This window comes from Thermobia domestica, chromosome 4 (genome assembly GCF_964235325.1).
Source record: "Thermobia domestica chromosome 4, izTheDome1.hap1.1, whole genome shotgun sequence".
Lineage (NCBI taxonomy): Eukaryota > Metazoa > Arthropoda > Insecta > Zygentoma > Lepismatidae > Thermobia > Thermobia domestica.
The window spans coordinates 40,107,971-40,122,094 of record NC_137457.1 but is presented as its reverse complement, the minus strand read 5'-3'; the positions used below and the strand labels follow the sequence as shown (position 1 = coordinate 40,122,094).

Sequence of the window (14,124 nt, the reverse complement as noted above, 5' to 3'; positions counted from 1 at the left end):
GTGAACCTATGTTTGTAATAAACAGAAAGACCCAACAATTAGTGTTACTAACCCAATATAAAATTTTATTTTTTTAAAATCACACTACGTCAGTTATTACATATTTTAAATCACCGTGTCAAACACAAATCTAAAATATCACTTTTATTATTGAGTGTAGGAACCTAAGGAAATTATATTATAAAAAAAAAACATTTAAAGTTTGGAAGCCTCTAACGCAAATAGAGCATTACGACGACACACAAGATAATGCACATAGAAAGTACTTCAGCGTAAAAACTATTGCCATGATATGACTTGTTCCGAATTAATAGGAAAAAGTTATCCGGGGTTGAAAAATTTAATTTTTTGAAAGTAATCATTTTGAAAAAACTCAGATAAGTATTACTTGTATCATTTTGAAAAAACTCAGATATCTACTTACTTGTATGGTTTGTAATAGATGTGCAAATTATTTTACCGTTTGCAGCAGTTTGATATTTCAAACCGTTCTGGAAATACGATAAACGTTGCTGAAGTTTGTAACACAGCTCAGATAGCGTAATTGCTAGATCTTGTAATTATAACTATAAAAAACTATTGTTGTAATGCTATAGAAGAGAAGGGAAACAACAATCATTTTCACTAAATTCCACAAATACGCCATTTTCAGCAAGATGTGATAAATAGGTGTAACGCAACCATGTGAACACATTAACCTCCGTAACTTGGATATAATGTCAATGATATTTTGCTGATACATCAAGTTTCTTAATATCGCGGTCCAGTTCGATAATGGGTGTCGTGGGTGGAAGGGGAAGATAACCCCTTAACGTATAGAGGTGTCAATAATCATGGAGCTACAAAGACGGAACAAAACCACTCACAAGCTTTTCCACAACTGAATACAAACAAAAGCCTGGCTAAGTGCTGAACCATGCGTAGTTTATGATATCTACCACGAATCATATCAGAAAGTTTACATTTTTCCGAGCTATGACCATCGTGATGTGTGTGCTTTCTTCGCGTTTTTACCATATCCTTACTTTTTCTCCATGTAATATCAGTCTTGATTTTTTTTTTGCAATAGCTTATTCACATACAGAGTTACTTTGTAGTCTAAGGAGCAATATTTAGCACTTTGCCCGCTTGAGATATTACACTCCAAAAATGACATCAACATACAAACTACAACTTTCGGACCCAATGAGTCGATGGTGTCAGTAGTATCATAGGTGTGGATATTTCTGAAGACTGTTTACAAGAACTAGTATTCAGCACAAACTTGTGAAGATCCTAATTTATGTCGCACCAAAATACAGCTCCTTCAAAAGTGTAGTTTTTTACTTTTCTAGTGACTTCATGGTTTGGTTTGCAACCTTGTATGTTTATTTAGAAACCAGAGTATATATTCTGCATGTACCTCTCTCTCTCTACTCTAAACAGTCGTTTTTGTTTGGTGTTCGTCGGATTAGAATTTCCTCAGAAACTGTAGTTTTCGTAAACGTTTGCAAATGCAAAAAATAGTACTCCGCAGACAAAAAAAAACGCCATTCAGGAACACTTGTACATACGAAAACGTGAATGATGTTATTGACCTTCGCATACAAAAGGTTCATTACGCTCAAATTTGTATAATTTTCAGAGATGGTCGGGCAACCATTTTCGCCAATTTTGGACTTCTTCAGACGGATTGATCCTAATACTAATAATTGTTTGCATTTTTTTCCATTAGGTGAGAGGACGTGGCCGATTAAGAGGAGATGTTACCGGGAATATTAACAGGAGCCGCGGACGAGCAAAGTCTAGTAGTAGCAAAAAATACACCAACTCCTCTCCGTCACAATCTGTAAGAAGCAAGGGACGCTCAACGAACGTAGGCAGACAAAAACCTTTATTTTATTCACCTTCATCTGCGACATCATCGAATGACGGCGTTATCAAAGTGACTGCATTGGAGAATGTGATTTCAATATTAGCTCCTCCTGCCTGGATAGCTGCTACAGCAAGATTAGTGCCTGTCATAACCCCAATTGTGTTGGCATCTTCTCAGGCAACTCTTGGTGTATCGTCAAATCGAACGACTACCATTGCTGGTAGCACTAAACAGACGACCAGAATTTCTGCATTGACACCTCCTAACGAACTGGAACGTGCGGAAGTATGTGTTTCAAGTACATCTCAATTTACGAGTGACGTCGAATCACTTACGAGCACAACTAAAAGTCCTGCAGCAAATAGATTCGACTTTGACAAAGCAAATGAAACATCTAAAGCTGAAGAAAAATCCGTTCCTCAAGAAGAGGCTGGAAATATTCCTGCTATAACACAAGTAGCATCGCCAGGAAACCAAGAAGCGAACACTGCAAAGCTGATAGAGGCAGCTTTAGCAGCTAAACCCAAAGTACTTTTGAAGCCATTGGAGGCTGCAATATCTGAAATTAAAATACGTGAAAAGGTGTCTTTGGCAGTACAAAAGAAACTGGAGGCTCCAAAGAAACTTCAAGTGGACAAAAATAAGCGAGGCAAATCAACTGGTAAGTCCTTCTGTATATCATCTGCAATTTGTTACGAGTTCTGGATTTCTAATATGTAAGCATTAAAATTATAAACAATGTAAAAGAGAACAACTGACACAGATAAAGCATATTGCTTGTCCATAAATGACAAGTGTTTGTTACAGTGAGGTTATACAGTTATCGAGGTAGCCAAGAAAATTATGTCGGTTTTTCACCCAACACCTTGGAACATCGACATGTCATCTACGGCGTATCTGAAAAATCAAAACCTGTCCTCATCAGCATCGACGTCCTTTTGTCAACTTTCTGGAAGGGCTTGGAATCCATCGCGGTACAAATTGTTGGGCCGTGAAGCGAATTACGTATCAAGTGCAATTTCCACTTCTACTAGGGATTTGAATTGGCGTCCTCCAAAGTGATAGTGTAAGGAATGAAACAAACGATAATGGGACGGTTCAATGTCTCGATGCAATAGTGTTTCCCGTCCAAGGCGTACAATGGTGTCACGAGTCATCTGAAACAAGTGCGGTTAGTGTTGTCCTGTAACACGAGGACCCCTTTGCGATTCAGAAGTGCTGGCTCCAGAGTATTGAGCTTCTCTTGAATACGGCTCAACTCCTTACAGTGCACAGTTGCATTGATGTTGGGACCAGCTGGTAGCAGTTATCAATGCACGATTCCGCGAGCAGTCCACCAAACACCCAGGGGAATCTTCTCCTCGCAGTGCTGGTATCCACTGATTTGGAACTTCTTCATGGGATGCTAACCAATGATGTCGGCGCCGTGGAGCTTTGTGCAGGATTCACTTCTCTTCACATGTCAACACCCTGTCCAGAAATGGCTCCTTCCTCAGACGAGACAACAAAGAAGAACAGGAGTCTGCTGGCGTTGCCTTCTGGCCTAGAGTCCAATCATGTGGGACATATTGAGCTAAACTCTAGTTCTTCCCAAGTTGATGGCGGAGGTGCCGAATTGTTTCTCTACTCACACTGAATTGTAGTTGCAATTCTTCACATGCCTGGCCACTGTTCACCGAAATTACTTCCTGAAGACCTCCAATTTGTACATGCGTTGGTCTCCAGGCGCGTGGGGTGACTTCGAGCATTTCCTTAAATTTGCTAAACCACCACTGCACTTTCCACGTAGTAACTACACATTCTCCAAAAGCCTGGTATATCTTCCGCTCCACTGAAGGGTCGATTGACACCAGTTTGAATTTGTACAGCATACACGCCCTTATGACATTCTTTGGAGGTGCCAGGTTCACTCTGTCTTTACACAAGTTCACAGTGGAACTGAACTGCCGCAAGCAGATAGTATGTTGGATAATTCTACACCAACAACCGACTTTCAGTTTATCTCAATTCGCATTCAACTCACGGTCTGAGGACCAATTGAACACAAACCTCCACAAAGAATCGAAGAAGTTTCTAGTTGTCTTTGCAAATTACTCATAGCTCATACAGTAATTATAACGACTATACATTAAACACATTCGTTATAAATGTGAATATTGCTAAAACAAAATATTGTGGTCAGTGTTGAAATTACTGGGGAGATTTTGATAATAGTGTGAGAGGAAAAATATTCTTATGATGAGTACTCCGGCGACATGAATTAAGTATCCACTTCCCAATATTAGTATTTCATTCATCGAAATGCTTGTTAAACAGTTCCCTTTCACCAAACTAAATGAAATTTTAAAATACGTAATATAATTCAAGCTCCAAGAGAAAGAGAAATTAATTTGTCAGGTAATTACAAATATATTGTAAGGGTAATTACAGGAAGAAGTAAAACGAAAACTTCTTTCTTAAATGGAAAGATATAGAAAAGGGACTCTAGTGTTATTTTGTGCAAAGTAAATACACTCTAAAATAATGTGAAGAACAATTAGTGATAGTGTTTTCATACCACCGTTTTTACTTTAGTTTCCTAATATGTGTGAATTTTAGAAAGTTATATACTGTAGTTGTCATAGAAACAACATTCTGAAGAGAACTGCCTGAAAGGTAAAGTAAGCTACACTTTCGATGTTATATTTAAACTACGCAACTTTGTCACACCTTTGTCGTATATTTGAAAAAAGTGGATTGTTAGTGCACTTTTATTGCAATAGTAGTGCATATTTGAACTCATTTAACAGCATAGTTGCTTACATATTTCCTGGGTTTTAAATGCAAAAAATCTGAAGTCTACTGGTGACAGAAGTATCTTCTGAAAAGAATTTCCTGTCTTTTTTTATTGAATCGCAGGTGGATCTTTAAATCCTAAAGAGAATCTTCTGTGCTAACAGCATGAACTGAGAATAATTCCTTTCCTTTATGAAGAGGTTTCTAAAACGATAAAGAAAATTATCTAGCAAATGAAGAGTTAAATATAAATTAAATATTTTCTGTTTTTCTGCATTTTTTGTGGATAAACTACTCTTCCATGGACTAGTTTCTTAGAGGTTGGTATGAGTCCCAAAAAAGATATTGAGTGCTTTTTTTGTAACTTGGTCTCTGTAGACATTAAACTTTATATGTATGATTTAGTGGAATTTATTCATTTGTCGTTTGTTTCTTTACAAATGGTTCTAGTTGTTAGTAGAGTGGAAGATGGAAAAGATAGAAGCTCGTAGTGTGAAATTTTGTCTGCATTTGAAAGACTACAGAGCCCGTCAAATTGATGGCGAAATGAAGCTTATACAGTGATTGCCTATCGTAAGGTACTGTCTTGAGATACAAAAGGCATTTTCAGATTTGTCACATGTACCTTACACAAGAACAAAGACCCGGATGTCCATCAATCACGGACACCGTCGCCACAGTGTATAAAATCTAGGAACTAATCCTGGAATACTGACGATTAACCATCCATAACACTAAGCAGCAAAGTAGACAGTCGTGGTAATGTATGGAAATTTATTAGTGAAAAATTGCACATATGTATGGTGTCAATAATTTTTCTAACTCCCCTTCAGAGACAAACATGACGTGACATGTCGAGCCACTTGTTAAATCGTTTGAAGCAGCCAAGACCTGCTTGGAACAATATGTGGGTCAAGTTCTTTTGTCCTTTTGATGACCATGGACGGATGTTGTATCTATCTATACGCTTTTGGAAGAAACAGAAAGGAATTTTAGCACTCCTCCTCACCTTCTCCTCAAGAAGGGCAAAGATGTAAAAGTCTGCCAATAATGTCATGCTCTCGGTTTGTCGGACTGTTGTGTCACTTTTACAGACTACCCTCAGAAAGGTAGTACTATAACAGCACATTCCGCAGCTTACTTCTCGGAAAGTTATGAAATGTTAAGCAAAAGCGTCGCTCTTTGTTTACCAAAGAGATCTGTCTTTTTGCGGATAATGCACCAATGGATCCCAAGCAACATCAGCGGAAGTTTCTAGATATGGATATGAAATATCTCCGCACACACAATATACTCTTGATCTGCCACTAAGCGAGTTCCACAAGAATCTAGTTTAGGGTAGCGACTTTGACATCACAGATGACGTCATAATGGAGATGAAACAGTGATTTTTCATACAATCTGCAGAGTTCTACATCCATGGACTTCAACAGATCATAAAACTGTGTGAGAAACGTGTAGCTGTATAGAGATTATGTAGATAAATCTGAAAGAACATAGAACTTAACATACTGTTATGGCGATAATAAAATTTTTCTGGTATAACTCGTCGTATAGTTAATGTTGTAGGGAAAATCTATGGAGAAAAGAAACGAAATGCAAGTGAAAAATACCGCCTTATTTTCAGAATTATAATGAATACGATGACTTAAATCTCCTTGGATTCTTGAAACGGGTACTTCGCTGCAAACTGTGCAAACTGGTACTTCAAGGTCTTCAAGCAAGGTTATTTATTATTATTATTATTATTATTATTATTATTATTATTATTATTATTATTATTATTATTACTACTAGTAGTAGTAGTAGTAGTAGTAGTAGTAGCAGCAGTAGTAATAGTAGTAGTATTACCTATATTCTTTACCCGTTAATGGGCAACCGTTGATTGCTTTACCATGAAAATATTTATTTTGCTTTTATGGTTGAACGATGTCTTCCTGATTATAACTTCGTAATTTTAAAAGTATTTTTGTACTTATGTTACAAAATACCGGGCGTTTATTTGAAAGCAACATTGCGATAATTAGGTCTTATGTGTAGCTACTGTGCAGCATTACCCTATTATGGTAAACTATCATAAAAATACTTCTAGTAAGTACCAACAGTTTCGTTGATATATTTTCCTACAGATCAAGAAAGCACAAATAACAAAATAAAAAAGAGCTTTCGCGGAACGTAGGAAATAAACTTTCTAAAATACTAAATTTGACTGTCCCTTGTTGACGAAGACTAGAAGCGAACAGCAAATCATGTATATGATTATCATATGGAGGCAATACTGCCGATTAAATTATCACTGAAGTTATAATTCGTGTGGATAATCCAATAGAATACGATGTTGCTTGAGTGCAACACTGCTCAATAAAGGGTTAACGAATGAAAACTTTGCTACTATTAGGAAAACAACAAATGTTACGCAGATGTGAAGTCACTGTGTCGTGATTGCAATGTATTGGTTGTTGCAAAATGCTGTTTATAATGCTTAAGAAGTGAATTTATATGTGGAAACAAGCTAGAAAGTCTAGTACAAAGGTGCCGAAGAGTGCGTCCTTTCGAAGTTTATAGCGATGGAAATATTCTTAAAAATATGAAATTCGGGGCTCATTACACAAAATCCAAAAACGTCTCAAAAAATGGTGGGATAATTATACAGAATCCAATACTTTTAAATTTTAAAAATTTCAAAACCAAGATGAAAGTGAACGTCTCTCCATTTAAGCTTATCTCAACCTACTTTTCCTTTCACTGTATTTGGGAATCCCTTGCTTTCATTCCCACTCTGCATCATTTTTGTAGATAGTTTATCTGCTTACTTTCATGCATGGGTTCCATTGAAACTTCTTAAGTGATATTTTGGAACAGGCTGTATAATTCACATTTTATAGTTCTTAGAAACACCTTGTTAGTATAAATGGATAGTTTCACTGTATCTTGATTCGTTTACCTTGACACTACACTTTTATATACCCTCTATATATAACTGCGAGTATTGCAGCAGGAGTTCATCGTATCACTTTCGCAGTAGTTGCAATCGATTTAGAAAGGACAATCACGTATAGAACAATATACATACACCCGCCCAATTCCATGGTTTCGGAATAAACATTTTTTCCTCTTTTTCCCAGTTTTCGACTACTGTGCGTCGTAGTACTCACAAGTTTTCATGTCTTACTTGTGTGTGAATTGTAGATTTAGTGCGGAAAGATCACATAGAAAATTAACCATTTGTTTCTCTTGTAGTAGCAATCAGTAATTTAAATTCAAGCAACCGCGTATTTGTTTCATTTCAGTTTTCTATACTAGTATTCCTAGTTTTGGGCGTTCATTTTCTTGTCCCTGAGCAGAACGATTCCTTCCACATGCCAGCCTACAATTAAAACTCAAAATTTTTATGCAGCTGGTGTCAGATCGGAAGATAGGATTATGGCGAATTAATTTGCCTGTACCTATATTTCGTCAATATTTCTGATGTCTTAGGTTGTTTCTGTGTTCTGGACCTTTCAGGTATCACCATGAAAAACAACAACCTGAAAGAAGAAAAGAAATTAGCTATGTTCGCACTGGAAGTAGGTCATGTCGCTTTATCCTGCTGGAAATTCGTTACTACCCAATTCTACCACAAGATTGTGAAAGTTTCCATGTAAGTTGCTGTGGAAATTGCTGTATCTCAGTTAGGGAATTACGTATTGCGTTCCACTTGCATCATTATCTTCTCTAAGTAATCTTGCCTGCCTGTAAAACAACACAGCACGGTTTCTATTTCTTTTTCTTAGTTAAAGATGATTTCAGATTTCCTTGGGATATCCTCATCACTCTCCAGGTTAAGAAAAATACATGATACAGTAGCGGGGTGAGTCTATTGTGCAAAACTTAGCTGAGTTATCACTTGTAATAATAGAATTTTGAATGCTTTTTTCTACCAGTATTCATGGCTCTTGAATAATAGTTACCATTTTTATAGATACTTCTTCAGAGCCAGTACCTACTAAAGTATCAGATGGCAAAGAAGAATCTTTTGAGTCTGAAATTCAGGAATTGTTAACACAAGCGGGTGATCAGAATCCGCAGCCTCGTCGAAGTACTGTAGCAAACGCAACCCCTGCAAGACAACCTGTGCAGATAGGTGGTGTGTCTCCTGCGTTAGGTGAACATAAACCAACTGGAAAACCCGAACCAGCTCATAGTGAGGATAAGGATGATGTGAATTCTGATCATAATCCCAATAGATTATCGCGTATTTGAGAGAAACCTTACAATAAGAGGTAAGTCGCATAGCAGTAGAATCTACTAATCACTTACAAAAAATACTTTTACTTACCAATGAAACATTCAATTCATTTAATTATTCAGGAGTGAGACTTTAAGTACGCAAGACAATTGTAATAATCAAAAGCAAACGCCTGTTTGTTCGTCGCACTATTGTTAGTAATGATAGATAATTATAAAAGTATAGTATACTGTTTGGGGTTGTTGGTGGACAAATTAGAAACTAATAGCCTATTCGTATTCTTTAGCCTAGTCGTACATTATAGCCATTTTCATTTCATTACATATATGCCTATAATTACCCGTTAAATCAAATTGACTGTAGCTTATTTTCCTACATACCCGTACACCATTCTTAATCTGCGTTACCGTACCAAACGTATATATTCGTCTCCGCCTTCGTTAAAATAGCAATTACCTTTTGTTTCTTCGTCTTGTTCAATATTACTCTGTGCTCCACACTAGTCTCAATAAAATGTAGAGACATTATAAAAATATTATTACTGTTTTGCAAAAAATACAGAAAGTGACTTATACCTAATTTTTGGCATAATGAAGTGTTAGTTACAACAATAATTGACTTTTCTTTTTCCTTTCCCTAGTTCTTAAGAGAGATTTTGTGAGGAGGTGACAGTTAAATATTTAATAAACGTTATCAGTTTATTTTATTTTAAGACCTGAAATCATGTAACATAAATCAACGTATTTTTAAGACTTTACTTCATTGTTAAATTACATCTTTTCTCTTTAGAAAAGGCAAGTGCTTATTTTATACAGCAATCTCAGGTAATAAAACTAACTACAGGTGTTTGTGACGGAAGTATATTGGTAATTATTACTTTTCTTCATTTAAAACAAAGGGCATAAAAGTTAACATAATAATTCTTGCAATCATAATAATAATCTAACATAATCTAACAATAATTTTCATGCGAAAAACTTTCAAGTTTTGCCAGGTTGATTTTCTCAGGAATCGCGTCATCATTATCATCTTTGAATTGTATAATACACCGCAAAAATAAAGGATTCAAAGTATGTAATTGCGTATGTCATGACGATATTTCTTTCTAGTTCGTGAGTTCTTATAATAATGTATTACTACGAAAATAACATATAACATTGAAAATTTTAACAACCTTTCCATTGTTCGATTTTTCGTACCTAATTCCTACATTTCTGTTTTAATATCCTGCAGGCTTAGAGCATAAGGATTCTCTATACCTAAAATTACAAGAGAGAACTCGTTGATGTAAATGTATCTTCTTGTCTCTTCACATTGCGATTTTGTAAATCGTTGTAGAAATGCCACTTTCCTGTTGATTTTTTGAAACGTTATACAATGTATTGTCTCTTTCGTTCTGCATGCTTTGTTCAGATGAAAATTTGTCGAAAAACCTACATGTCATATGCACTTTAATATGTGAGGATAGGAGTGAAACACTACTAATTATTCAGGGATTTGAGTAACGGAATAATATAAATTATTTGTTAGTTATGTTTAGGTTTGAAAGAGAACAGAGAGTAACCTTAATATTGGCGTTGTAAGTGCCAAATTATTGGAAAATCTAACACTTGTAAAGTTGTTTGAATACTTCATGAAGAATGTTCGTAAACAGCAAATGATCTTTTGTAAAGCAAATACAATTTAGTACTAGTTAATTGGTAGATCTGTACAGAGAGTTGTACAGTTAATGTTTACGAAGAAAATAAATCTCAAAAACGAGTAATGTAACACCGAATGCAATACATACTTGAGATTTACGAATACTGAGTTTGAGTTAGTCTTGTGACTCTACATGCAAAACATGTTAATCGATTTCGTCCCAAATTCTATATATACTGTCTGTATAAATGATGGCAATGAGTTCTATAACGCGAATTCACACATTTTTCCCCACGATTATGGACTAAGGGAGACGGTGATGATGAGACGTATGATATTGATAGAATAACGAAAGTTGGAAAATCCATATAACTCCCACCCTCGCTGTTTTTCCACTACTAGTCGGAAGCTAGGATTGAACCGAGGACTCAACACACAAGAAGTGAGAGCTCTACCACTGAGCCACCGTAGGCCAAAAGTATCCATACTTCATCTATATTTCTGCGAAGGAGAAAATACAGTAATGTATCTACACACAAAGTAGTTCACAGATATTAAACCCATCAATCTTGTTGACCACATTTCTACGAAGTGTAGATAAATTGATGTAGACCCACACACAATAGTTCGCAAGTGTTATATTGAGTGATCATAGTGGCGAGCTAATGGTTCCATCAACTATGGTATTGAAGTAAAAGGTAACCTCATAAGAACGGTGTGTTAGACGATGTAAACTGGCGGAATAGAAAGCAACTTTGAAGATTTACTACATTCAATGGTGTCTCACGAACCTTTTTACAAACGCTACTTTTGTTAACTAATTTGTAAACCTGGGTGTAGTGTTTAAATGCTACTCTTATTCCAAACAGAAAAATTAGGGGAATGTTAATCCATGTTCTCATAATTAATAAAACAAGAGTAATAGCAATAGATTGAAATTTTCAATATTGTTCCACTCTTGGTAACACATCTATCTTCATGGTAAAAACAGCTATAATATAATGTCCTTTACAGGTTCATGATTTCCTCTGATAATTGAGAATAGTGGTTCCTTGCAGGATGTGTCGGCGTGGCAGAAGTAATGGGTAAGGGCTCCTGCTTTAGATATTCATTTTGGAGCTGTAAAATCCCAGTCTTCTACTATTTCGAACTACATTTTGTATTGTGTTATAGAAGTGTAACGAAATAAATAAAATGAAATTATACAATCTTCTGATTCCTTATTTGTTTTGTTGTATCACCATGGATTTTTTAAAAGGGAAAAGGAGGTATAAACAAATGAAAAATAATTAAACAAAAAAGGGAATTTCAAATGCAAACTTTATATTTCAATTCACATAATATGAATGGCATATTCCACGTATAAGATGAATGAGAGAGAAATAGTGATACGTGTATAAATTTATTGAATTTAGACAGAAAGTTGGAAGTGAAACGCTGTACAGGTATGTTTATTTCCCCTTGAGCAACCTTTCCTTATACTAATTGTGTAGAACAGGAATATTGAAGAACGGAACATTAGCCTGGAATTTAAGGTCTATTTTGTTCTTGAAGAATATTACGAGATAAATAGTGTATTTAAATTTGCTAAAATTCCACTAATATGGTACAAGTGAGAGCAATAAGTACGAAGAAGAATGAATACTTGTCACTTCAGGCACTGACGATTTAATTATGTCCTCATTAACCTACTACCATAAACTTCTATAATGCGTGTGTTCTACTCTTTTTAGAAGTTAGAAGCGAATACATTGGTTTGAGTTACTATTTTCCTTGCTCTTAACAATATTTAAGATTCTGTTTTGTCTATTTCATTTCAAAATCAAATCTCTTTCTGAAGATAATTTTGATAAACGAAGAAACTTGTAGGAAACCTGAAGGCATAGTTGAGCTCGATGCAAGAGTGTTTTTGTTATAAGTTTCATTCTTTTCTACTATTAAGAGGCATATCAATTAAAATTTTCTCCGCTTCTTTTTAAGCAATGTGAAACGAAAGTAAACATTTGAGGAACGTGTTCTCGTAGAAATTATAAATTTCTTGTACAACTTAATCTTTACAGGTAAAAGTATGGTCGTGTTACCACTCAACAACAAATCTTTCTAAACTGAAAATAATGTACTTTGTAAGAAGGCACTTCTACAGGATTCCAACGTATATTCGAAGGATTACGTTGCTGTGTTTTCCAGATTATTTTATTATTAAACAGTTTGACAATTTCGAAACATAATCTTTACTTTTTGTATCTTTAATATTTGAAGGTTATCACTCAAAATTCGACCAAAACGTCAGAATTACGTTCAAAGCAGTTAATTGATGCATGATTTTTTTATTTTTTAGAAAAGAAATCTGTAACAAAATTTGTTATTTGCGGTAAATTAACAATTTATTTCCAATTTACATTGTAACTTCAATGAAACCTGAACTGACATTTAATAATTCTGATACATTCATCTTTTGTACAATTGTGAGTGAATAGTTGTTTCTTCCGTTTTTCTTTCTTTATTTTCTCTGGAAAAATTTGCTCCTTCTGAACAGTGATTAGTTAGTTATAGATTCTCGTGAGAGCTAAGATTTTGATCAGAATCTGATGACAAAATAGATTTGATAGTCCTGCTTGTTTTAAGCCTAAGTATCGTGATTAAATTGATGAATTGTGTGTGTAGTTAGTATATATAGTACTCTCAAACAGTAGGTTTTTTGTATGCTGAAATGTGTCTGGAAATGCCTCAGCACTTCATACATAGTGCAACACTTTACACACTTTGTTTTTGGGAAGAATAGTGAAAGAAAAAGTACTAAAAAACGACAGACATTAGTATCGAATCCTTAGACTTCGGAGCTCATACGTTGATTGCCGACACACCTTATACCATTTAAGCCTCTACATGTTGTACACGTTAACATTCTAGGTTCGTGGAAAGATGTTGACATGTAAAAATAATAAAAGTGACCGTTTTAGTGTGGGGAAAAAAGGAAGGCAAAGTTAAATTACTCAAATGACTGAGACTAGTGTCGAATTTATGATTTGGTTTCGTCAAGTTACTAATGCCAGGTTTAGGCATGAACAAGCATGTCAGCTGGATTTTGAATTTACTGGAGCAGCATCCAAAGCGTTGCTGGAATAGCTCTAAATATTTTAAGTATGTATATAAATCTGGGGGTGAATGCAAGAACCTGATATACTAGGAATGCAATGGATATACTCGATTGCAATGAAATGAGCTGAGCGAGCTTAAGCAACGTAATCAGTTTATTGTGACTTTTTAAAACAATCAGTATTTTTCACAACAATCGCACAATTCTTCGTCTTGACCTTTTCTTCCGGCTAAAAAAGTTTAAAAAATCGTTAATTTGTTTTTAAATTGTGATTAAAATTGTAAATTTTTACGCTAAAAAAATAAAAGGGCTTCGCCGGAATTTTTGAAAATCACGCGCAGATTTTAATTGTTGACAAAAAAATCACGTGAAAACTTTTTCCCCATGTTAAGTCTATGGAAGCGTTTGTCGCTGATTATTCCTCTATGGTACATCAGATTTTTGATTTCGACCTATGTTCTCACTCAGCACGACATACTCTATCAGCGTGCTAAGTTTGGTTGAGATCGGCCAAACGGTCTAGGCGGA

General features: G+C 35.3%; 1 protein-coding gene across 1 annotated transcript in view; it reads left to right on the top strand.

The window, feature by feature from the left end:
• Positions 1-11,585, top strand: part of LOC145683300 (uncharacterized) — a 28,504-nt gene extending 16,919 nt beyond the window's left edge. The window contains exons 3-5 of the mRNA XM_081754661.1: positions 1,715-2,516; positions 8,592-8,892; positions 11,514-11,585. Coding sequence (XP_081610787.1) covers positions 1,715-2,516; positions 8,592-8,872 — 1,083 coding nt within the window. The 3' untranslated portion in view covers positions 8,873-8,892; positions 11,514-11,585. The remainder of the gene's footprint in view (positions 1-1,714; positions 2,517-8,591; positions 8,893-11,513) is intronic.
• The last annotated feature ends 2,539 nt before the right edge of the window (positions 11,586-14,124 follow it).